Raw genomic sequence first — 26,289 nt, forward strand, 5'->3', positions numbered from 1 at the left:
AATAGACTGATGAATGTACAACAAGCATGTTCACCAGCTTCTCTCAAACTACACACATCTGCAGATCTGGACTTGCTTGGGAGGAATCATTGTGGATGCTTGTATTTTATTGTTTTGTTTTGTTTATAGATATTTCTTTGGCACTGCCAGATTCCAGTGAAACAGAAGATTCCTGTTGATTGAAGCCAAAACAGACTCTTCCACCATCAGATTATCATTTCTTGCAGTTTATTTCCTTGCACTTACTCTGCCAGAACTCAAGCTTGTTTAAGGACAGGTCCAAAGTGCTCCCAGTACTAGCAACACTCGAACATGATTAATATGCTGAGAGAGCCCAGCACAACTCTGCCATTAACAAAATGTAAGAAGCAGAAACTCAAGTCAAGAACATGTCATTCATCATGGATTAGAAATGACTTCATTTTCAGTGATTACTCAGAGGGGTGTTATGTGTGTGCTCCGTGTAGCTGGTCATATTTCTCCCCCTTCAGACATTTAATACATTCATTTCAATTGTTTTATTTCAAGGTCAGATGTACGGTATGTTTAGAGTATGTCATTTGAGATGTTGGACCAGTGAAAGTATGAGTGAAGGAATGTAGCTTTGCAGTTTCAGAGGGTGAAAGTTAAGCATGAAAAATCAGGGATGTCAAATTAGCAACAGGTGATTTCTGTTATACAGTCATACATCAACTTAATTCTTTTAATGTAGCAATTTCTGGATACACTTGCCAGCTACATCATGCCGAATGGATATATTAAAGTTAAATTGGGTTATAAGTAATGACTATGGCTGGACATCCATTATTTGGAGTCCAGAATATTGGTGGATTACTTTACAAATTGAATCAGATATTACATTAAATCAAAAACACATTCTTTGTACATAGTTTAGCACCTTATAGAGGATGTAAAATCAATGATTTACACATTCGTAATGCAAAACCCCTAATTATTTTTTCTTATTGCCTACAGGCTTCACTGCATTAGATTCTCTTCACATTACACTTTGTTAACAGAGGAAGAACAACCCCTGTAATTCTTGACTTGAGAAAGTATGAAAGGCTCATTAATTGGAAAGCGGGTGCATTTATCTTGATATTACATCATGGTCGTGCGTCACAGTCTGCTCTGCCTCTCACCTGCTGCTGTGGGATTTTCCACTCACCCCACCTCTGCCTCTCTGTCCACCCGGCCACTCCTCCTCATCAGCCTCATCACCTCCACCTGGTGCTCCCAGCTGCTCTTCAGCTCCAATCAAGCCAGTATAAAAGCAGCTTCACTCCGATCACTCATTTCCAGATTGTCTTTGCTTCCATAGCTGACCTTCTAGCATTCACTCTCGGGCTGTTTTCCTGGTTTTCGGGTCACCTCTGACCACCTCTCCTCGTCTTTGCCCCAGTTAACCAAACAGTATTCTGTCTCTGACCACAAGTTTTGCCTGTGCACTTCCTGGTTCTCGTCTGTTAGTGGCTGTGTGGTGTTGTACTGCTTCAGCTCCGTCAAGAGAGATCGCCGTTCTTCCTGCCTTCTTCAGGGCCTCCCGCAGAGCGAAACATCTCTTCTGTGAGAGTGCCTCTGGTGTTTATTGTTTTGATGCTACATCGATTCCCTGCCTGTCCTTGTTGATCCCGCTGCCTGCTCCTGGATTTGTCTGCTCCACTACCTGCCTGCCTGCCGGACGCAGATTCTGCTTCCTCTTTGACCACAAGCCCTGCCTGCCCCTCTTTGGCGTTCCCTGCTTTTCCCCCAAGCTCCCTGCTTGTTAGTGTTTCTACAACTTTCCTGATACATTCACCTGCCAGTCTGCTCCACCCCCACCATTTCCTCAACCAAACTCTGAACTACCACCTGTGAACATGAGCTCACACCAGTCCTCTTACAAACTCCAGAGAACCCCACCCCAGAACTGATAACTGTCCCTGCTTACCTGCAGCATGGTTATACTCGCCTTTGCTTGACTAAACCTGCCAAAAGATTAAATAAAGGTCAACTACCCACCTACTCTGTTGTGCTGCAATTGGGTCTTACCTCATCCCGTTACAGTCATGGGTGCTTTGTTATTGTTTTGAGAATGGCTCAGTAATTGTGCACAGAACCTCTTTGTCTAGGATTTCCCAGAAGAGCAAATGAGTTCACATTCATCATGACTCTCACAAAACCGTTTCAAATTGACTTTCCCATGAGCGAACTGTAGGAAGCGAGCCGCAACTTGCAGCTCTGTAAAGCCGCGCGGACATCTACATGGTAATCTAGTCAAATAATCCATAACAAGTACCAGGATACTTCACACACGGTCTATTCATAGGAACATCTGCAACAGCTCCAGGATGTGGGCTACAGAAAGGCACTATAGTTAGATTTATTTCAGGACAGGCTGGAATTGCAGCTAAGTGGCTTGGGTTTGAGATAGAGAGCTGTGACAGCTCTCATTTCACTTCGCACTTTGACAGGCGGAAAACACATCAAACATTCAGCTGCAGTTGGACTGAATTTGCTGTTTAATGTTGACCATGAGCTATATGGTTCACCATATATCTCTTTTGGCTTTGAATATAATACCCGAAGACAATCCAGACCCCCTGAGGCTGAAAGGTCAAACCATGTAAGTGTTATGTTTTTCAAATTGCTTTAACTGAAGTAAACAAACCACTCATGGTGCACTAAATCCCTCACTGCAGCAGTACTTGGATGGGTCTCTTAAATGGCATGAATGTAGACATTTTTATTCTCAGAATATTTTGTTCTGCCAACCACCAGCCTCCACAGCCAACAGAAACTTTTCAGCACCTCCACAAAGGATCCTTGACGTTATGTCAGCTTAGCTAGCTGCTATAGCTAGCCAGCTGTCAAGGGTGTAAAAGAAATTTACAGTGCTTTTAAATACTTAGATGGAGCTAGCCAATATGTAGCAGTAAGGCCAAACTTAGTAACACTAACAGTGAAGTGGTTTTTTTTTTTTCCAGTAATAGGTTGTGTAAGGGAATATAATTTGAAATTTAATTGCAATACACTTGGTGGTCAGTTCGTTTGCTGTCTTGCTGTGGGACGGTCTAATGGTCGCTCTGCATTCAGTGGAGAGGTTATTGGGATACACATTAGTTTGGCCCAAGGACTGAGGTCTGTGGTAGCAAACCCCTTCTTCCACTCACGTTGTCAAATACAAACACTATGTTTTGCCTCTTGGCATTAGATAATGACGCACAAGACGCCCTTTAACATGTGTGTGACACACGGAGCTTTTAACTAACTCCGATGTTAATCCATTCCTAGCAATATAAGACGCAAAGCAACTGATGTAGTAGAATGAGAAACTTGGGTAGGGAAGAGGTCAGGGTTAATGCATGGGTCAAACAAACACTGGACTTCAACCCAGGACACCAGGGTTAACACCCATATCATCCACTACAGTCACAGAGTGTACAACTTGCTGGGTATTAGCCCTTTTTTAACCAACTACTTTCACTGTTGAGCAATCAAGTATCAATCAAGTAATGCTATTACTTTTTTGGTCAATAATCTGAGTAAAAGATTACCTGCCCAAAAGTGAAGATAAGAAATGCACATTTTTTTGTATAAAGATTATGAAACACATTCATCCATAGATCACAATCCATGCACAATCAGCAACCCACTTAAATCTAATGAGTAAAAGTGTGCCACCATCTGCTGCCCTCAAAAGCCTCTTGGTAATTTTGTGGAGTTGGCAGGAGACTGTCTTACTAAAAATTCAACAGGACAAGAACAGGACCTCTTTAGGGCTTCCGATACTGACATAAAAAGCAGAAACATAAACCAGGATTAATAGTATTGCTCTGTCATCTATAAAATGCTATACATTCCACTATACTGCTAAGCTCATCCAGAAAAGATCTTTGAGTTATGGCTCACTGTTTGACATTTACAGTTATCTTCTTAAGCCAAAAGTTAATATATCCAATTGTTTTAAATTATCTTACGCTTCTCCATTAGACACTATCCTAAATCAAGACTCACACAAATAACAGAATGTTTCTGGTGTAAAAGAGCTCTCTGGAAAATAGACTGACTTCATACAATGCCTTGCTGTGATGTAGCTTATGATATATGAGTTGGGAAATCTATCAAATCTAGTGCAGGAATGGGACATATAATGGATAACGTCAGTGAAATTCAGATATAGTTAGAGTCATACCCATGAACTAAAAGCTGGAAGAGACCATTTAATTTGCTCTATATCAACATTCACTAAATTCTAGTGTGATTCTTGTGTTAATTCACATCTGACAGACCAATGAAAGTCATCCTGTGCTCAGAAATCCAAGTCTTTAACGCTCCCACAGGACAGTTAAAATAACAACCTGCTGCACATCAGGTTGTGAAACCTTTCTTGTCTGGCCTGCTCCTCAGTCTGAATGATGCCACGGCCTTCAGAGCGCTTGGCAAAACACGTGGCTGGTACTTCTGTGGTATTTGCCTTCTGGTTGGAGTAGACATTTACAAGATGTGCCACCCAGTGAGAAGGCAGTGCCCATTCATCACAGTGATTATCAGTGGGAGGTCCTCTGTCTCCCTCTCTGTCTCTCTCATTGCATGGCTTATCCAGCGGTGTCAAAAGATACATTCCTTATGACTCCCATGTTAAAATGTGTAAGCTATAATATAGCATTGGGTCCTCAGATCAGGTGTAACCATGATAAACAACCAGTGCATTCAATAACTCACCCTAAAACCAATCCACCACCTTTAGAAGTCAGAGCTGTTTAACCCCCCTGCAGACAACCGAAGGTCTCTGAGGCTGCTGAGCTATGTGTGCCGCACTCTCCGGTTTACTGACTCTCGCTATGTGAAAGAGATTGTGTTTTGGCAGGAGCGCTGACGGAGGGCCAGGGTGGAAAGTATCAGGAGCCTGGCTGTGGAAAAGAAGCTGTAGCTCAAAACTGAAGCCCCTTGATCCCATGAGGAGGATACAGTTCTCACCACACTCTTATTCTGCACAGCTTCAGGGTGATATTTAACTTATTGAGAGAGATTTAAAATCAGTTATATTATTACATTTCTCACAGGAGAAAGTAAATGGGATGTTTCTCCGCAGCTATTACCAAAAAACTGTTACAAGATGTAAATTAAATTCCCTACCAGAAATTTCCAATATGATATGACATGATATTTGTAAATGAGCAATCCAATTTCACTTTTCTGCTCAAGGTAAAGCAAGAGAAAAAAAGGTCTCTTTAATAATCTGAGAAAGTAGAAAAATGAAAAAAGTCTGTTCAATAATATGAAAGACTAAATATTGTAGTGTGTGAACAAACTGACTTCACTATTTTAGTGTTTAGAAACCACAGCTGCATTCAGACACAAGACGAAGAAGCAACATTGATATATTATCATTTATACATGATAATGTTCCACTCCTAAAAAAAAAAAAACAGCAAGGAAAAAACTTTATACCACCAGATACAAAGCTTTGGCAAGCACTGTTTTAATTGTGTTTTTACAGTTGTTTTTGAACACAGAATACAAATGCTAAAAAATAACATTTATTAAAAAAATGATTAATGTTGAAAATTGTTTAAATCCCCCCAAAATAAAACACAGACACTCAAAATATTAGCCAGAAGATCAAATTTTATCAGGTTAAACCTGCAATAATTGTTTTGTTGTTGTTGTTGCCCACCACCAGCTGAAATAGCTGTGAATGTGACATTGACATATTATCATCTTTATAGTTGCTGTAGCTAAAGGGTTAAGATGTTAAAGCTCCACTCTCTTTACCAGCTGGTTGCTAACGTTTTCTCTTTGCTGTTGTGGGCAGGGCATCTTTTTCACTGGAAACAGCTGCATGCTGTGGCTGAAAACAATGCTGATGAGAGCAAAGAAACAAAACCGATAATTGAGGGCTAGAATGCAACAACACAATGCACTTTGAGTGGCCATAAAGATCTGTAAAACGAGTGATAATTCTCTATGGGTTTATCATTATGATCCACCTCTTTCACATACAAGTCGTCATCAATTTTTAATACAAAAGTATTGATTATAGCAGCTTTAATTGCCATTAATGGAATCAATTGGTTGTAATCTAAAGTCAACATTTTACAGATTATTACAATCACAATCATGACATGGCCAATATTATTTCTCTAAGATTAAGTCTTGTAAAGTAATTTAACGTCACTTTATTGTCACTAATTCCTGCAAATGTTTTTGCAGCAACAGTGAATAGATGCCCGCTGGCACAGTTTGTTCTTTCACTCCCAGTGCTGAAGCAGCTCATAAACTATTTATTTTGGTGAAAAGTTGCCGAGCAATTCATCCTAGGAAACACTGTGACGTACACAGAACTTCTGAGCCATCTTTCATTTTTCTTTCTTGAACACAGAAAAAAGAAGACAACTTTTTTTTATCACTGTACTCACAAACACCCTATTTTAAAGACAGGGCTGTCACTTCCTGGGTTTGTTGACCAAATAATATGTGCCTCTGCATACAGACACATCTGACACACTGCTGACTATAGGGGAACTTCACAAGTATTTCAAGATGTGCAGTGCAGTCTGAGGTGTACTCTGCATGCTATATTGACATGCACTTTACTTCATTGTACTCACCTCTTTAAGTTTTTCCTTTTGAGACATAATTTGTCTTTCAGCAATGTGATTTTGATCTGATCAACCTCAAGACCCTATCAAATTCTTTGACTATTTGTTCGTGATAGACCCAAAGATCATTTCTATTTTACTGAAGTAAGAGATATAGGCAACCAAGTAGGTCTATATGTGACTCAGGCATTAGAGACTGTATGGACTAAGAGACAGGAGCAGCTTATTTCACTTGGACTGTTACCAGCTCCATAAATCAATCATGTAAGGTCAGGTCTAAAATATTCTAAAGTTGAAAATGTTATTTTACATATCTACCATCTTGCATATTTTTCTATATAACACTGGGCTCGTTTGAAAAGTTTAGGAGACACTCAGGAGGCCGACTATTCTCAGATGTCAAAGGTTGATAAGAAGTTAGTGGGTGTTAAAATGTTGCAAGACATAGTATTCCATTTTATTGCCGGATACACATAAATTCAAATGTCAGTGCGCCTGCAAAAATGTGTTTTTTTGATTGCTTTATTGCAACACTGTATTCAGATTAAGTTATAAAATGCGGTGAGTTGCCTGCTAGTTTTGCCAGAGCATGTTGCATTTCACTTATCCACCTACTGCCTATTCTATTTTATCAGTCACTAGAACTAGGTTTCCATTTTACAAAGGAAAACCTCTGATGTCATTTTTCTCTCCGGCCCAAAACCATCACCTTTCTACACACAGCTGGGCAACTGACCAGAGGTGGGAGGATGCTGGAAACCTGCTGCAGCTAAGTGATTGCAGCAGATGAGTCAGATGACCGGAGAACTGATTTCATGAGGTGAAGCCAGGTTGTACCACCAACTTTTTTAAAAGATTTTCTTTACTTTATTTCTAACATGCAAATAAACTGCATGCAAGCAAAAGCATAACTAACAACAAAAACAGAAAAGCCAGCTCTTTCTGTGAAAAGTGCAAAAATTCAAATTCATCTTTGCTCGGGCAGGGTTTATTCCTGTAGCGTGAAGTATGACCTTACACTACATGACGGATGGAGAAGCAGTTTTCTTCTGGTCCCTTCTGTGGTTAGACAGCAAAACAAGTCTTAGTTTGGCCTAACAACAATTTCAGCAAGTTTATCCTACAACGGGGCCATGGCATGATTGAAATAACACCCGCAAGTCATTTCTGCAAGCAGCATTTATCTTGAAGCTGTGAAGGCCAGAAAATTGGCCTTTTTTCTTCCTCTGAGTACAAAATTTGACTCCTGTGGGTTGTAAAAAGGGACTTGTGAAAAGCCTGAGCCAAATAAAAGATAAAAAGATAATGTTTTCACTTGCACAGGTTATGGAAGCATCTGAGAATAAAGCAGCTGGGACACATTTTCTAACACCACATTTTGGTACGCAACTAGGGAAATGATTCGGCAAGACTCAAGTGATCTGTTATGAAATAAAAAATATTTTATGTAGGTCTTAATGTCAATTTGCTCCTTCAGATTACAGTTTATCAGGTTGGAATCAGCTTTGTTAGTTAAAGGACAGAAAGCATCAATATTATGAGGTTATAGTCTCCCTTCACTCAAAAATGTGTTTTTCCTCAGTTTATGTCTCCTAAAATATGTGACCTCAAACACACTGACTTGTATTTGTGCAAAAGAGAAGTGTTTTTACATTCCTCTACTGAAGGCAGCAATGAGCATTTCCCTGCATTCTGAGATTTTAACTGTGCAAACTAGATTAGGGTTTTTACTATGAGAGCCCAGCCCGTTCTCCGACCGAACTTGTCAAATACTGCCACTTACAATCCTGACGCCAAAAGCCACTTTCATGTCCACATTAAATGCCCCTGGACGGGTGAGAACAGAACCAGTTATGCCACCAGACAGCCAGATGGCTGGACGGCATCTGCCATTGGAGGCCTGATACAAGGACAGGTGGTTTCACTTGAGAACGCGGCTCTATGCAACCTGTTGCATCCACATGACACGCCACAGAACGGCATCAGGTTGAAACGCTGTGGGTAACGACATAATATAAGGGAGGGGCAGTGGATAAGGCCAGTAAACCCTGGACTTTCATGTGAAAGTCTGGCGTTCACTTTCCATCTGAACTTGATGTTATTTTTTTTACACCTTACCATGTGCCTCCTTCCCCTAATTTTAACAATCCCCGATAGCATGTGCATTTGTTGACATCCTGGCGTTGGTTGCCATTTGCTACTGTTGCGTAAACATAACCATGTGCAGTGTAATCCCATCTTGTGCTTGTGTTGACATCATGGTAGCGGCATCCCAGAACATAAACAGGAGACACAGAACAGCTGGCTTCTCCACGCTCTGTCCAAATCGCCTTCCAGGTGAGACTGCTCTCCTGTCTTCCAGACTGTCGTCCAGACGGTCTTCAAAGATCTCCCTTACAAACTATTTAAGGGATTTCTTGGTTTTTAGTGAACACAGACCTTTTGCTGCACTGTATCCAAGGTTTGAGTTCATCCCGCTGTCCGTATCAATTAGCTGGCAAGCTAATAACCTTTGAACCTCGCTGGTTGGTTTTTCAGGTCATGGTTTAATTCACTTAATTTTTTTCTTTTTTTAGTTTGCTTCTGTTCCACGACGTGGGCAGTTGCATTAATTTTCCATTTGGTGATCCCACTCCTCGTTGTTTTTTTAGTGAAACATTTGTGCATTGGTAGTCCAAAGCTTTTGCTTTAGTTTCGAGTTACTTTATTTCCATAGGTTGCCTCCATTTTGATTTAATTGTTTTGTGACTCTCAGGGTTTTATGTTTCTTTCTTTTTTTTTGCCTTTCTCTTTTTTTTCAACTATTTACTGTTTCTCCATGCACAGTTAGCAGGAAAATTCATGCTGTTTTTATTGAGAAATTTGTTCCCTCCTAAGCTGTTGAATGGCCATATTTAACTCTGTGTTATTGTTCTTTTTAGTGTGTCCCTGTCACTGAAGCTGTGGGCCCCCTACGTGCAGCAAGCCCTCCTGAGGTGCTTCCTCCTTTGGGTCCTTTAGTTGTGTTTAGTTTCGGTTTGTGTTTTGCTTTTCTTTGCGTTTGATTTAGATTTTGGACCCCCACCCCCCCATTTGGCTGCTGTTGCTTTGGTGGGCCCCAGCACTAACAGGGTCTTGGCCCTTGGAGGTAGTGCATGTTGACCGGAGCAAAAAGACAGTGCCTGGTATAATGTTATATTATCTGTGCTCACTGTATGTTATGATTATTTTTGTTTGGTAATAAATTGTTATCTTTTTTTTTACACTTGGAAACCGCGTCTCCAGCCCTGTGTTTACTGAACCTGTGTGTCCTTCAGTTAGGTGAAATTCCCCTAGGTGGCATTGTTGCAACAATATAGTGTATTTCCCCAAATGTCAAACTTTTCCTTCAAATCTCTTCAGGGCATACTGTAAAGTGACTTTAAAACATATCTACACCTCACTGCTGTAGCTCCTACAGGTGATATAATCTAAACTCCAAAGACGATAAAAGAATCTGTCTAGGTACAATAGAGCAGTGAGATATTGGACAAGTCAGTGTGGTCAGTGTGAACACATGAAGAAACCCATGAAACAATGAGAAACACATGTTCCCATAGTCCCTTGGGAAGGGGACTATGGGAAGTGGTACTTATATGAAATCATGTCTAATGGCATGAATCCATGAAATCTGGTGACCATAACAGCCTTTCTAATCAACTGCAGGTAATGTGTTCATCACAATGGAATCCACAGAGGCTAACTGGGCTGGATTGGTGACACAACAATGGCGGCTTTGGAAGCTTTCCATCATGTCACATGACTGAATATTCTGGCCCTCAGTGTATCAGCAGCCATCCTGTAAATGGAGCGTGTAATAGCTTGTCTTGCACAATAAGACTTTGTGTGATAAGAAGCGATCACAGCAGCATGCTTGCTTTGCATGCACACTACTTCCAACTTGGCAGCAGTCAGGGGGCCAGGTTGCCACATGAGTTCGTGCCAACCATCACCACCACATCCTTGGAAAATATGTCAGATTGGTCAGATCTTTCATCGCTGTTATGTAAAAATACTTAGAAATAGCAGCGTACAGAAGGAGAACATGAAGGTTGTTCATGGTTATTTGTGACAAAAGTATGCCACTTGTGGTATTTTGCTGTAACAGCAAATTAAGCATAGCTCCAGGACAACATCGGCTGAAAAACAAAAACATTTTCAACTCATATTTACTCTCCAAAACCAATGCAGGAAGCCCTTGCATTTCAGTTTTAAAATAAATCTGTTCACACACAAAACCATGAATAAAAAGCACATTTAAGGAATTTCCTTCCTTGTAGAAATGTGGAGATAGCAGAATGAAGAACTTATCCATCATAAAATCTAATTTATGATCAAATTTATACCACTTAGCTGCAATAAATTAGCCACGGCACACAGGATGTCCATATCCAGAGCTACTCAGTGTGAGCATTTGGCTGCAAATAAAGTTCACAGGTGCAGGGCTTAACTCTTTTTATAGCATTAACCTGCTTTATAGTGCCACCCAGAGGTTTTTGTAAGAAAGTGAACCTCACGTGAAGATTCCCATTCAACCAGGTTCCCACAGTCATGGAGAACCTGGAAAAGTCATGGAGTATCACAATCATGTATTCCACGTCTGGAAAAGTCATGGAATTAACCTTTCACATAATGTCACATTACAGCAAATCTATTTTCTGCTGTCAGCATAATGTTGCTCTAATATTTGTCGACGACATTTTGTTTACAATCACATACATTTCCTCATTTTCTGCCCCTGTTTTATCTCTCTATTTATGTATAAATAAAAGCTACAATAAGATGCAAATACAGTTTTTAAACTAAAATGTTTGAAAAACACTGGGCAAGTGGGACAAACAAAAAATGCTGTTATTGGTCCATAAAAAGTCATGAAAAAGATTTGAAATTTTGACCATGAAAATGTATGGGAATCCTGATTCAAGGACAAAAAAAAGAATTACAGAAAAAAATCATTCTTTGGGTAAGTTTTAACTTAATCAACCTGATGCATGTCTAAAGTTGGGCGCAAGGTTTTTTGACGGTTTGAGGTAATGATGCGAAAATCATCTTAAGACTGCCCCTGAAACTTTGCTAGTGAACCTTGAAAAAGGGACAGCCTGAGTACCAGTTGGGAACCTTGAGGTGAGAATAAGAGCAAACAATCATGTATCATAGTTGTCAGATGTGGCCTAAATTTGGAGCCCTTGTGGGTGACAGCAACCCTTCGAAGTAGCTCTGACCTACATGAAAGTTTTCAATTGTTTTTCCCTGCCTGCAGAGGTGCAATGACAAAAGAATCCCACTCTGCATAAAATCTTTCTGCTGCAGCATAGAAATGTGAATGACTTTTCCCCCTGGCACAAAACTCGAGACTAAAAGCACAAAAGAGCACATATAGACAACCAAAACCCAAAGCCACAAAGATACACAATGATACAGCAAAATGCCACAGCTTTGAATGGAATAACTGTCCATATGCCCAGCCACTGGCATATCTCTGATCGCAGCCACATAGCGTGATCCCGCAAGCGCTGAAAGACCTCTAAAGCAGTGCCACAGATGACTCCAGGCCCCCAACCACACATCCTCTGAAATGCAGAGCAGAATAAAACTCTCCAAATGTGATGTCACTCCTTCCAAGGCCTTAAACCAGAGCAGTGTGGCGACACTCTCCCTCTCCTCACTCTCTTGCCACTCTGCTCTAGTTCTCCTCTCGGCTGGTTGAAAGTGCTCCCAGAGGTCCTGTACTGGTGGATCTTTGCTCAGCTGTAAAGCGTGGCTGCAGCTTCCTATCATATGTGAGGTTCACGGATGATAGGGTCGGATGAAATGTGTTCCTCTTAAGATAACTTGAGGAGACAATCAATGAAGTCCTTTTTTAAAGCAAATTGTAAAAAACTTACTGTAAGAAACATCACAACCACTAACTACAGAATTTAAAGCCAGTGAGATAGAATAGAAAATTAACACAACAGTTTTCACGCTGTTGTCTGTTTTCACTCATGCAAGAAATGAGTGCCATTCCAAAGACCATTACTCTGTGTCTCAAAGTGTAAACACATCTGGAGCTGAAAAATCTAAACTGGAGCATTGCCTTGCGAGGAAGAGGAGACAGTCAAAGCTCAAGGGTCCTCATCGCCGCCACACATGTGGAACAAAGCCTACATGTCATTTCAGTCCGTGAAGTGGGAAACGGTAACAGACGCGGCCTGTGAGAGTTTTCACACCGACTTGGCTGCTGTGCAATGGAGCAGACACATTTTTATGGTACATTATAAGACTGTTCCCCCTGTAGATCAGACCCACTTGTTATAAGAGTGGGTTCATGCTCATCTGTCCCATTTATTAGACTGTATCTAACCAGATGGACAGTATAAAAACTTGCTACAGTGTGTTGGAAGGTCAATAAGGATCACTTTAACCTTTTCTAAAGCAGCTGATTAAACATAAGTTTCCTGGTTCATAAGGAGGAAAAACAGTGTTAAGATGCTATTCAGTTCATTTCAATAAATCCATAACAGGTCCTTTACTGTCCTCCTCTGGGGCTCACTGGTATTACAACTGCACAACAATTTATCATCCCCTTCTTATTAAAACTGAGTGTTACTGCTTATGCTGCACCAACATACACTGTCACGTCTTTTCCACAGAAAGAGTCAGTTCAGGAGAGGAGGGGCAAGGGGGCCACAGAGACAGGGGCCAGAATTCGGCGCTACTACGCTGATCACTGAGATCAACAGCTCTTTCCATCCTGCTCTGGTCTTCTGCTGAAACAACTCAATCATTACAGTGTGGTATGTTGAAATTAGTTTGGTTATTTTCCTATATGTTAATAACGAACATAAACTGTAGACATTCAACAGGTTTTACTCAACAAATAAAAATTAACTGTAAAAAAAACCTCCTGTGGTTTTTATGGAGAAAATAATAAAACAATGCAACATATAGGGCCTAAAAGATTACATTATTACAGTATTTTATATTGCCCTTCCCATATTCTATGTCTAATGTTGAACTGAGCTGCTGTAATTGTGTGTGGATCAATAAAGACTGTCTTATTTATCTTATATATACACCTCATTTAATTTATGACTGCCCCACCCCAAACAAAGAACTCCACAGTTAATTTTGAGTTATGAGATGATAATGTTTCAATTTGCATAAAAGAAACTAGATTTTTCGTTAAAGTTTTTGTTTTTCTATTCTGTATCACTCTATGTGATTGAGAAAATGTACCTGACACAGAGAAGAAAAGACAAAAAAGAAGCCTCTTGCTTCTCATGCGCGTGGACTTCCTTGTTGGCGTTGCTGTGGTTACCGCTGATGACTCTGCTGAAGCCCCGCCCTCTGAGTTTGCTCCGTCAGCGCTCAGTCAAATTCCTGCGCTCACACACTGTTGACTTGTAAACAGTGAGGTTAACTTAAGCGGATAAAGCTAACACAAACCGAGTCAATGAATTCTTCCAACCATAATTTTCACGTTTCAGTCACCGGTACGTATCATTTACTTCCCCCAGCAGTTAAATAGACTTTAGCTTAATTAACCTTGCCAGTTTGCTGTTGCTGCTAGCCTAACGTTTCTGCGTGTTAAAGGAAAGTCCTCCCCAGCTAATGTTAATTCAGTTTATTCAGGCTAACGTTAAAAGGTTTATTTACGAAATACTGGCGTGTCAAGGAGGCTTTATCTGTCACAGGAAGTTTCACAAAGAAAGAAAATGTGGCTACAGGGAAGGAAGTGGACGTTTTATCTTGTTACACGTGTTTTGTGAAACCTGTCTGCCTTGAACAGACTATTGTCTTGCTTATCACAAATCAACGCTTTTCTATCAGCATTATGTTTAAATAATGGCTGTTTCTTTAAACGCCAACTCTGATGTAACACTTCAGTAGGCTTGACAGGTGTAACAGGCAGTTTGGCAAAGACATATACCGGAGCTACAGATGACGATGATGATGATTGTTGTTATGTGGATATGGTCGTGACTTCTCTCCAGGAAATGACTTTTAATTTGGCAACACCAAGTTATTTGTTCCACCTGAAATACATCGAGCGTCTCAGAAGAGGCTATATTTTGGTAATCCTAAATACTTTTCGGACACCATCGGTCGCCAGATTTGTTTTGCTGCGTTGTTAACTCGATGAAGTTAGGGAGCGTCAAAAAAGTGCAGCAATATAGGCCCTGTTTTCTTGTTGTTGTTGTTGTTGTTTTTAATTCAACAGCATGAACATAAGGTGGCCTTAAGAAACAGGTTTCACAGCAGCTTCATGTTTTAAAGCAGTTTTTGAAATATTAGCTACGTTTAAGAGTACAAAAAACCTCTAAAAAACTGAGAGTAGCATGCTGTAAAACCTTTCACAGTGTTTCTTTCTCAGTGCGATCTTATTCGTCATCATAGACACTAAAAACAAACTTTAATCCGGCCACATTGAAACACAGTGTTGATTTTTTACATAAATTATGCAGCATACTCCAGACAGGTTTTACTCAGTAGTCTTGCAGTTTTAAATAAATGTTGTATTGTTGTATGTTGTAACTGCTAAAGGCATATTCTTATTATTTGCACCTTTAAGACCTGCGGTGGGCCTCATCATGTCATAGAAGGTTGACATTGTTAATTGTGCTTCTTTAAAGAAAAAGTCATGCCATTGTTGTCTATAGTGACTTATGCACCAGTGACTTTTTTAAGTCTGTGCAAAAGAAACAAAAGAAGTGTCTTGTGCAGAAACCTGTTGTGGTTATGACTGGAGACCACAAACTAAATGTGTCTCTCTGTACTCCTGACCATAATGTCAGTGTCTGCTTCAAATGTAGACAAGAGAACAGACTGACTCCCATGTGCATCTTTCCTGTTGAATGAACTGATTATTCAGGACTGCAGGTGCAAAATCATCTGTCAGTCTGATCATTAATCAAAAAGATTTTACTTTTTTTATCATTCTTTTCTTGGTTACTTTGTGTTGCTTTAAACAGAGTTGTTGTTTCTGTTTGAACTTATTTTCTTTAGCTGGTAATAAGTGCTGTAGTTCCAACAGCTGTTAAACCCTCAACCAGATAAGGTAACTGTATGCAAAGCAGCAAATTCCAGCACTTAAAAGTTTGATCTTAGGAAAATGACAAATGGCTCAGATATTTTTGTATTCTCTATTAATTGCAATTTAGCAAACTTTGACCACAATAATTGTGAAACCATATGCCTAGATCTGGTCAAGTGTCTTTCCATTTCATATCTGTGTGGAAGCATGTGTGCTGGCAAAAGCCTTCTGGGTGTTTATCTTGTCTGATATCCTTCCACTCTAGTCCTAGGTCACTAACCACCTGTCTCAACACACTTACCAAGTTTTAACAAAGGAGCCATAAAACTTTCGGTGGCTTCTGGCCAATAGAAAAGTCTGTAAAGATTAGACAGTATTATGTATTATTGTGTGCCCGAGCACAAAAACACTACATCACTCTTTCCTAACACCAGCTCACCTTAGTTCCCTTTCTGATTTCCTTTCTCGTGCTAAGGATTTGTTGCACAATGTTTTGGCTAAAATTTCAATACATAATATATTCAGAAATAGCAAGTATTAAAGAATGGGATATTTTTAAAAATGTCACCAATAAAAAAAAGAAAAATGTTACCCTCATTTTGAAAACCTCTCTGATGACCAACACCCCAAAATACTTTAGTGAGATTTATGAACAAAAATATGATTGCATTCATGCCAGTGCTCGAGTTGGACGGTGTGTGTAGCTTGTGTCTCTGACCCTGCATTTTCCTCTGCCCTTCCACCTGCCTACACGCATGTCTCTTGATTTCCTGTCTGTTTGACTCATACCACTCCCACATATCTACGTTTGTAGACACACAACCCATCCGATGCTCTTTTTTGTGGATCGACTGAGCCAGCTCGTGGTGTACAACAGCCTCAGAAAAGCAGTCTTCCAAACCAGCGCACACATAGTCCCCCTGAAACCCACCACTAAGTGACCCCTCCTCGTCATACCGCAACTTTCTTTTCAGTTTTGGGTTTACTTGTCAGATGACATTAGATTCAGCAAGGGTCAGTCATCCCTAAAGTAAAGGAGAAGAGCAGCAGGTGAACAGCACACAGTGAGCCATGTCAAACATTGCGCAACTAAATGTAAATCACAATAATGTGTGTGAGAGATGGCAAAAAGAGCAAGAAAGAATATTAATGAACATATTGGTTTACATAATGACACCCATTGGCTAAATGTATGTTTACAAATTAACCCTTTGAAACCTGAGCAAATTGGCTTGATTTCTTTCAAAAACACAGGAAGAAGTTACAAATTAAGAGTTACAAGAAAATGACCCCAAATTTACACAAAAAAACCCCACAAAGTAAAGAAAGCAGTTTGTTTTTAAAGGAAAGAGAAATGTAAAATATAAATACATACATACATGCATACATAAATTATTTAATAAAAATTGTAACAAAAGTAATTATAACTATAGCTCTGTGGATATTTTCCCTATTTTTAAATCTCTCTCTCTCTCTCTCTCTCTCAAAGCTAATTCTCAGGTTATTTTCTTGTCACCTTTTCCTAAATTCTTGTTTTGTGGGACATATCTTGCCAAAGTGCTTGTGGCCTTTTCGTCATGTTTTCCTATGAAATAAACCATCTCACTCAGGTTTCAAAGATTCAGATGTATGTGAAAGGCATCTGAACACAGCACATGAAAACTGATGTCGTTCCAGGTTTCAAAGCATTAAAAACTGGATCACGGTGCCCTTGTTATGCACAAATGTACCATCAAATTAGGTCTGTTTATTTAATGCATGTGTTACTGATTTATTTCTAATTTTAACATCAGGTAGGGAGCTGTACTTTTTTAAACTGAAGACTCTCTCTCCTGTCTCTCTCCTAGGTTTCATCGACTAATTAAAGAGGCGGTTGCTAAGAGATGACAATCTGTGACATTGGTGGGAGCCTGTGATGTAGAGCGGCGTGAGGCTGGACTTCTGCAGGATTTCTTTCCTCTACACCTCTGTCTTTACCCAGCTCACCTGAAGGACACAGTGAACACGCTCATATCAAAACAAACACCATGGCAGCTTTTACTGCTCCTTGTGCCACCACCAGCGCCACGACCACCACGGTGGCCCGAACTGCATGGCAAAGGCAAGGAAGCAGCGATGAGGCGGATAAAAGTGAGAATGGGGACATGGGGCAAAACACTATTGTGGAGAAGACCCACGAGTTCTTCCAGATGTGCGACATCGAGAACAAGGGCTTCATCACCCGGCGTGACATGCAGGTGAGGTTGCTGATACAAGGATGACTGACATGAATGAGCTCTTATTTTTTAAAGTCATGTAAAGACAATTTTTTGTTGAATGAATATAATTAAAATGAACCGTAAATGACTTTGTGTTAGTTTGGATAACACTGAGGATTTTTCTCCTGCAGAAAATAATAGAAACACATTGTCAGTGACTTAATTGCTTGTGGAGACACTTAACTGACAAAGTAAAGGTGCTACAATTTTTAGAATCACAATGTATGGTGCATCACAATTGCATGTTTATCAGTTTTAGAGAAAACAGGTCTTCATTCACCCAGACTGAGTATAATGCAGGGACAGTCTATTCACTCATTAATATTGCTGGACAGAACATGTGCACCTTATTCAAAGCAGCATGAAAGAGAGTTAGATACAGAGAGCCACGCGGACGCTTTGTCATGCGACTCCTCCACTCACATTATTGTGCAGATTCACTTGCCCCTCAGATATTCATCCCTGCCGTGGCTAATCCTTTGATGAAGCACTTGTAGGCTCTCGCTCGGAGGAGAATAAATACACAGAGGTGGAAGCTTTGATCTGGTGTTTATGATGATGGCTTGTAAATTAGATGGCGAGCAGGACAGCAGTCCAGTCCTTCTCACTTTTATTCGTCTAAAGAGTGAGATCTGTGCTCAAAAGCAGCACTTGTTGCTGTTAGTTACATTTGTTTAACGCTTTACTAACTAATGTCAAGGGTTGCAGATGATCTAAAAAGCTAAATGAGTGGTACTGCTACATTTATGTGCACTGTTAATACAGTATGTTTAGTCACAGTATTTTCAGAGGATTTTCACACTGCAGCTACCAACATGCTATCTTTTCAGTTCTACTGTTTGCTGACACTGGGGATATGTTCTGCCCAGATAACACACTTTACAAGAACAGCTGACAATCCAAAGCAGATGCCACCTGTCCCCGTCCCTCCCTTGGATTGTATTGGGTTGCCTCAGTCAACATTTGCAGCAGTGTAAACACGACATAAAAACCCAAGCTGCTTACAGAGGTGTGGCTGTGTTAGCTTTTCTCGCATATGATCCAGTAGTTAGTGTCATGCTAAGAGGGTTTTTTTGGGAGGTTCTCATTCTGCTGTGTCCCTTTTTGGATTAACCCTTTGGTTAAGGACCGTCTTCCACTCCGTCCCTCTCAAATAGTATTTCAGTCTGCAGATATTCTGTTAACAGTCCCACTTATTCCTGTGGAGCTGCCCAGTGGTCAATAATTTAAGACTGTAGCCGCACTGGGAAGATCCCAGCTGTTCATATGTTAACTGTATGAGTGTGAAGCACTGAGCTGCTGAGAATGATACATGTCCATTCAACATTTTCCGGTTAGAATAAGAATGAGAAAGAGGCTATTTGGAAAGTAACTTGCATCCTGTATTATTAGGGCTCATTTAGTGTAATAATGGCTGTTAAAAATGTCTGGGCAACAACCACCAAATGTTCCGTTGCCTATGATAGCCACTACACTAATGACTGTCCTTATAAATCTCAAGTAGCAGTTGTTATAGCTACAGTATTGTTAATGTCCTTGAGGTTTTGTTCTTGCCAGTAGCAGCTGTGTTTTGTGTCTTTTTAAATAGAGACTGAATGGCGAGCTCCCTCTCAGTGCGGAGGAGTTGGAAAATGTATTTGATACCCTTGATTCCGACAGCAATGGATTTCTAACCCTGGACGAGTTCTCCTCCGGCTTCAGTATGTTTTCAGTCTGTTTCTACTTAAAACAATGCTACTATCACCAGGCGCTGCAGTCTGAAGTTATGAGTGCGCACTCGAAGTCTTGTTTTTTTTGTTTTTTCTAGGTAAGTTTTTATTTGGTCAGAGGATTTCTGTACAGGAAGGCATGGAGGAGAAGAAACCCTGTAAAAGCCCAACAGAGGTCCTGTACCAGAGCCAGTGGGAGGACAGCCTGGCAAGAGGAGATGAGGATGAAGAAGAGAAACACTTTAGCATGCTTATGGAGAGCCTTGGAGCCAACAGTGTCTTTGAAGAGTGAGTATTGGACAAAATGTGCGTGTGTTTGTACGTTTCCAGCGTGTGTTGTCAGGTGTTAGTCAAATCTTTGCACACTTTGTCAACGTCTGCTTCAAGTTTACACTACATTTTCAGTGCCTTAGCCTGAGACTGTAATCAGCTGTGCAAACTTAAACAAGAGTTGGAAATTTCCACTCTTAATCAAAGCAGTTTCCGAGCTCCCTCTCTGAGCAGTCTGCGCTTTCCTTCTCTGAATGCTTGGATATTCCAGTCTGTCTGATATAATTAAAAAGCCTTCACAAACGTATTTGTTTTTTATTTCAAATAGTATTTGATGGTCATTAATAAGTCCTGTTGAGGTCTGCATAGACATTGCTTTGTTAGACTCAAAGATCGACTGGATAATGACAGGCTCTTCTGAAATGCATGACTAGACTCACCTTTAACAAATAACTCCAACTCAATAAAAGTAAACAGTAGCGGAGGTGGATGCCAGATTTACACATCCTATTGGTTTCCGCCTACCTGATTAGCTGACATTTTAGATCATATCAGTTTGTGCAGCTCTAACTGATATTGATGTTGGCAGAAATGTAAGTATTTGTAACTGCTAAAAAGTTTTCCAGAAGTTTGTTTAACTTTCCGTACCTTATCATAGCTCACAGGCTCATTATGTTATTCCTTGTGGAAACATTACTGGATATAATTATTGCACCTCATCCATCACACAGCTTTGTTTTTTCTCACAACTGATTTTAAAGCAAATAAGTACTTACTAAATACTTAAATACTTGTTTGTATTCAGTATTTTGAGATAACAGACCTGGGAACAAACAAAAGCATTCGAACAAGCAGTTAGGACAGAAGAGTTTTAGCTTCAGTGATAAATTGAAACCACACCAATCTGGTACCAGAGCTGGTTCCTTAATGTATGTTATTGTGTTGGATTGTTGCTGTGGTGAAATTTCAGCACATGTCCTTGAAACATTTTTTTCTATTTCTAGTCCTCTAAAAAGAATAGTGAATTTCTTGTAAAACCTTGTAGCAAACACTGCAAATGTTGACTTCGATGCTGCACTTTGTTACCCCTGGCTCTCTTTATTCTGTCCCATCAGTCCTGCTGAGGTGCGTACTTTGTGGGCCCAGCTGCGCCGAGATGAACCTCACCTTTTATCCAATTTTGAGGACTTCCTGGCCAGAGTGACATCCCAGATCAAAGAGGCCAACCAGGAGAAGAGGGAGATGGAGAGCGCTCTCATAAGGTCAGGGAGGGACATCTTTATCAGGGCATATCAAGACAATCATTCAAAATTATAAATTTACAAATTGTATGATTTTATTATAGTACTAGGACGGAAGCGTAATGCATTCACGTGAAAAAAAATTCAGCCTGTTTTTCTGAATTAATGAGTTTATTATGTTGCTAATACCGAGAAAATGATACTGTTCACAATTTTCTATTAGTCACCCACTTAGACGCAAAAACATGTGAGAATAGGATCCTTGTTGAAAAATATTGAAGTTCCCCCTTAAGCTTCCAGCAGCATGGACTGGCTTTTTATGTTGTGAGGAACCCGGAATATTTACAAGTTGATAAGTGATATTTAATGCTTCTTTAATTTTACTTGCAAGCCATGTGTAAACATTCATACTCTTATTGTTTTGATTATTTTATAATAGTATAAAGTTTTATAGAACAGAAAATTACTGTCTCATTAATTCAGAATTTACTTTTTCACCATTTTTTTCTTAAAATCTTGACATAATAATCTTGTTTATTCAGATAAACAGGGCAAGATATGCATTACACTTTCATGTCAAAAATTGTTGATCTAGGCATTTGTTTCAGGTAAACTTTGTGAGGTACACACTGTACAAAGCGCATCATTGCATCTGAATTTTATCCATACAGGAAGGCAGCAACACATGACGATGAGATTAAGCGCCTATATGAGGAAATGGAGCAGCAAATAAAACATGAAAAAGACAGGATTGTGCTACAGGTACAAACCTTTTCATAATGTCAAACAAGTTTTCTTCTTCTCCTTCATCACTCTTGGTCTTTGTCCTCCCGACTCACTCTGATCCCTGCACTACAGGACTATGAGCGCTTTCTGTCTCGGAGTCAAGACTTGGAGCTACAGCTGTCTGTTAAAGAGAAAGAGCTAGAACAACTCTTTCAGAGGCAGAGAAAGGTGAGTAAGAGATAGCAAAACGATTTCTCAGAAAATGCAGTGCTGTATTCACGTTCTATAAGGAACATTTTACACACACTCATGTACACACGCATACGCACACACGCATACACTTTCTCACTTTAATTATCCTGTAGGGAAATTCAGCGGATAGAGTAGCAACACATGTGCGACACATTAAACAAGATGACAGATACCAGAATGCTGTAAATAAGCTAATAAAGTCATCATAAACACACCTATTATGCAATCATTATATAACACTGTGATAGATATCTGTGCCCAGCGCCTGATACGTACATTTCCTCACATGTTCATGCACCAAATGATTATTCAACAGTTTGTCAAGTACATAACATTTTATGAGAATTGATAAGTCTTGAAAGACACTGAATCCACATCTAAACAAATGGCATTAATTGGTGTTAAAATGTCTTAAATTAATCTTTTAAAAAATCTTTAAAAAGTTAATTCATGAGAAGAGCAATTGTGCAACTTTTTTTCTGACGCTGCATTGTAAATTCTCAAAGTAATTGATAAAATCATTTTATCCAAGATCTTGCAGCATGTCTGAAACCGGTACAAGGCAATGCATATGAGGCTTGGTGTATTTTATGCAAAAAGTTTTTTCAGTGTGGCACAATGGGGAACAAGGCAGTGGAATCCCTCATGCAGAGTGAGAAACACAAAATCAACAAGAAAACTTGCCAATAAACAACATGTATTTCCCAGTTTTATGTTACACATATAAAAAATAAATTAAAAAAAAACTAATTATACACAAATATTACTACTACTACTCACTAATAATGCTAAATAAAACATTTGAACAAAATTGTTCCCAAGTAATTGATGCCAGTTCGAATTTATTTTCTTTAAAATTTCTTATTGTATTTTGGTCTTGAATTTAATTCTGAGTGGCATTTCAAAAGTCTTGAATCTAACTTGCCTTAAAGGGATAAATGAAAATTGAGTCATCATCTTCTCACCCTCATGCCAAGTGTGCTCATGTGCTCACGCATATGTGTACTTACGTATACGCGCTTGCGCAAGACTACCGAGAGCTTGCGATATATGAACGCCAGCGTTTACATGCTACCCAGGAGCCTCCTCCATGCACAGAGAGAGGGCGAGCGTGCATACGTGAATGCGGCTCCCAAAGTAGGAGCTACAGGCTACAACAAGGCTAAAAAAATAGTGCCAGCGAGGTTTCTCAAAACAACTCGGCACGTCAGGGCTTCAGGGCACTTGGATTACTTTGGACGCCCAGTATAGAGACATTTTAAGGATTTATTAGGTATTTTTTAGAACATTTGAATCCTGGTCACCATTTGCTTCAATTGTTTGAGAGATGAGTGCAACGTCTTTTCCCCGTGAACTTCCACTAGTGTTTTGTGGACTATAACATTTCACCTGACTTCCCACTGGCATGAGGGTGAGTAGATAATGACTGAATTTTCATTTTTGGGTGAACTTTTCCTTTACGCTGTAGTAACCCTGGCACTTGAAGTGGCATTAGTGACACTAATTTTGCTTGATGGGTGGGTTTCATTATTCTCATGACCCTACTCATTAGATCATACAGTCTCTACTTCACATGTAGAAACAGAAAGGTATGGATGTCAAAACATAACCATAACCACAGTCCAGTTGTTGCAAAAGAGCAGATTTGCATAGCAGGATTGACCTCCTTTAACACTCCGTTATTATGTTGTCGGTTTTATCAGAAACATTAAGAGCGATGCAATGCTCTAGTGAGCTACTTCCACAGTTGCTTGCACTGATAGATTCTGTTAGATGTTAATAGGTTCTGGCACACCTCCATTTACAGACTTGTTCTCGCTTGAGACTAATTAGAGGAGTGAAATATATCATGTTTTTCTTTCCCCAGCTCCTTATCACCTTTAATTAATAAGTCAGCAGTTTGTCATCCATACAGTGGCATACAGGCTGGCACAGCTACAGAAACATTTATTATGGTTCTACTTACTGTTATATCCGTTAATTGAATTCCTGTTACAAAAGCAGGATTTTGTAAAACTATTTAGAGCAATCAGATGTTTAAAGGTATTGTGTCTTCACATCATGCCCCTCTTGTCATGTTCATCCGATCACTGTGGGATAAAAAGGTCACCGTACATTTATCAGCCATGCATTTTTAGAGCTGAGAGCACAATAGTTGAAGTGGATAGTGTGAATCTGTACCACTAGGACTAAATTCAGATATTTTCTCCCTTTAGTGTTACAGATTATATTTTTGTTGATGTGATCAGAGACAGGCTCCCACTGTATGAATAACATTAGCTGTATTCAGTAAAAACACATGATTCAATAAAATTTAATGAAAGTCAGGACTGCCTCGATTATTGGGCCCATGACACTCATTATATCTAAACCAGAGAAATACAAAAATGCTTTGCCTTCGTCTTCTTTTTTGACCCATGATGTGTTTACAGTTGGAGCATCAGTGCCAGGAGCTTCACAGTGAGCAACATGTGACCAAGGTGGAGAATGTGAAGCTGAAGCACACAAATGATGAGTTAGCAAGGGAGCTGGACCAGACCAGTCAAGAGCTGATCTTGGCGCAGGAACAGCTGAGTCTGTTGCAGGTGCAGTCCACACGGCTTCATGAGGAGAAGGAGATGTGAGTTTAAACTATACTTACTTAATCAGGCTTCTTTATAGCTCCTGGCCTGATTATTTGGCCTCTCAGTTTCTTCTTTCTTGGTCATTGGTAAAGATACAGTCACATTTTTTTTGCTACAAACAAATATAGAGGTAATAAAATGCGCCAAAGTGATACTTTTTACATAAGTTACACAAATAATTAAAACTATTAAGCTCTTATAGAATGTTGTATGTAGACAGACCCAGCAATGATGGCAGTCATGTTTCTGTAGCCAACAACTTCTGTGAACCTTGTTCATTGAGCTGAAACCGCTGGTGTCTCTACATTCTACTGTAAAGACAAGTCTTATGCTTAAAATGCTGTGATACTGTATCATGAAGAAGACAAGAGAGGCCATTGTGTCTGTGTCATAAACTCACTCTATTCTATCATCTAATTTTTCCTTTTCTTTTTCTTTTTTGGTCTGCGTCATATTACTCACTGGTTTTTGAGAAAGTGTAACCACAGCACACACTGTGGCTGTCTGGTCATACAGTATTTGTAATAAAGGATGCATTGTTGTTCAACACAGTGAAATATACAGACTGACTGAGGGACTGCAGCGAGAGCGAGCGAGCCTTCTCAAACAACTGGACCTCCTGAGGTATGGATCTAGAGGCGCTGCTGTACTGGCCCAACCTTAGAAAAAAGAATTTATACAGAGATGATATGCAAATTAATCTTGTGATTTGCTGTCTTTAGGCCTTTAGTAATTAGGCCTAGTTATTTGAAATCATTTGAGAAAAATTTACTCCTGTAGCCATGTCTAGTTAACAATTGGGTCAGTCTGTGAAAAAAGTGTTCAGTTTTGTTTATTAACTTTATTTGCACAGCAGCTGTTTCACTGAATGAAAATAAAGTGTACCACTGAAGCTCTCTGTTATTGTGCTTTTGTCACAAATAACAAAACTATAATGCTCAGCCAAAACTAGTTTACAAAAACATGTCAGTTAGTAAGTGATCCCAGTACAAAGTACACACTTTACTTTTGAGCTTCAAATATGAAAACATGTTGAGCATTTTAGCTCTTTTTCAGAAATATTTCCAACAAGCCAAAATGATTTCTTCATGGGAGCCTCTTGTTTCACAACTTCCTGTTAGCCAGCATTAGGAGCTCCTGGTCCAGGGATTCAAGTTAGAGCCAGCAAGTCTTTCCTCAAGTGACATATTGTGATTTAAGCAGGATGTTCCAGAACAATGATGACCAGCATAATGATCACTACAAAAAAACATATTAAACAAGGCTAGGTATTGAAATTAATATTGACTTTGTCCAGCTACACAATACCAAAAATTGTTTAAAAGTTAAATTTTATGAAAAGACTCCTACATAATTACTTTATTTCTTTGTTATATCCAGGGAAATGAACAAACATTTACGGGATGAAAAGGACATATGCTATCAGGTATGTGCCGTTTACAGCAGAGTCTATACACAGGATTATTTAAGTTTTCCCCAATGGTACTTCAAATGTACTCTTTTTAAAGATTAAATGGAAAAGAAAAATTATGTTAGTGATAACCAGAGCCCAGAATAAGACCCCAACTATTAGATTTAACCGTGAATCTCA

At 39.6% G+C, this 26,289-nt stretch overlaps 1 protein-coding gene across 5 annotated transcripts in view; it reads left to right on the forward strand.

Moving 5' to 3' along the window:
• Positions 1–13,977: 13,977 nt before the first annotated feature.
• cracr2aa (calcium release activated channel regulator 2Aa) overlaps positions 13,978–26,289 on the forward strand; it is a 34,843-nt gene continuing 22,531 nt past the window's right edge. For 4 of the 5 annotated variants that reach the window (XR_006106327.1, XM_042496550.1, XM_042496549.1 and 1 more), the window contains exons 1-10: positions 13,978–14,077; positions 17,466–17,855; positions 19,465–19,576; positions 19,684–19,873; positions 20,971–21,117; positions 21,768–21,858; positions 21,955–22,050; positions 24,507–24,694; positions 25,251–25,322; positions 26,079–26,124. Coding sequence is in view for 4 of the 5 variants with exons in the window: in XM_042496550.1 (XP_042352484.1) it covers positions 17,646–17,855; positions 19,465–19,576; positions 19,684–19,873; positions 20,971–21,117; positions 21,768–21,858; positions 21,955–22,050; positions 24,507–24,694; positions 25,251–25,322; positions 26,079–26,124 (1,152 nt within the window). In the remaining variant the exon portion in view is untranslated. Of the gene's footprint in view, positions 14,078–16,591; positions 16,669–17,465; positions 17,856–19,464; positions 19,577–19,683; positions 19,874–20,970; positions 21,118–21,767; positions 21,859–21,954; positions 22,051–24,506; positions 24,695–25,250; positions 25,323–26,078; positions 26,125–26,289 lie in introns of those variants that run through there. The other variant, XM_042496548.1, reaches the window with a different exon arrangement.

This window comes from Plectropomus leopardus, chromosome 11, assembly GCF_008729295.1.
Source record: "Plectropomus leopardus isolate mb chromosome 11, YSFRI_Pleo_2.0, whole genome shotgun sequence".
NCBI lineage: Eukaryota > Metazoa > Chordata > Actinopteri > Perciformes > Serranidae > Plectropomus > Plectropomus leopardus.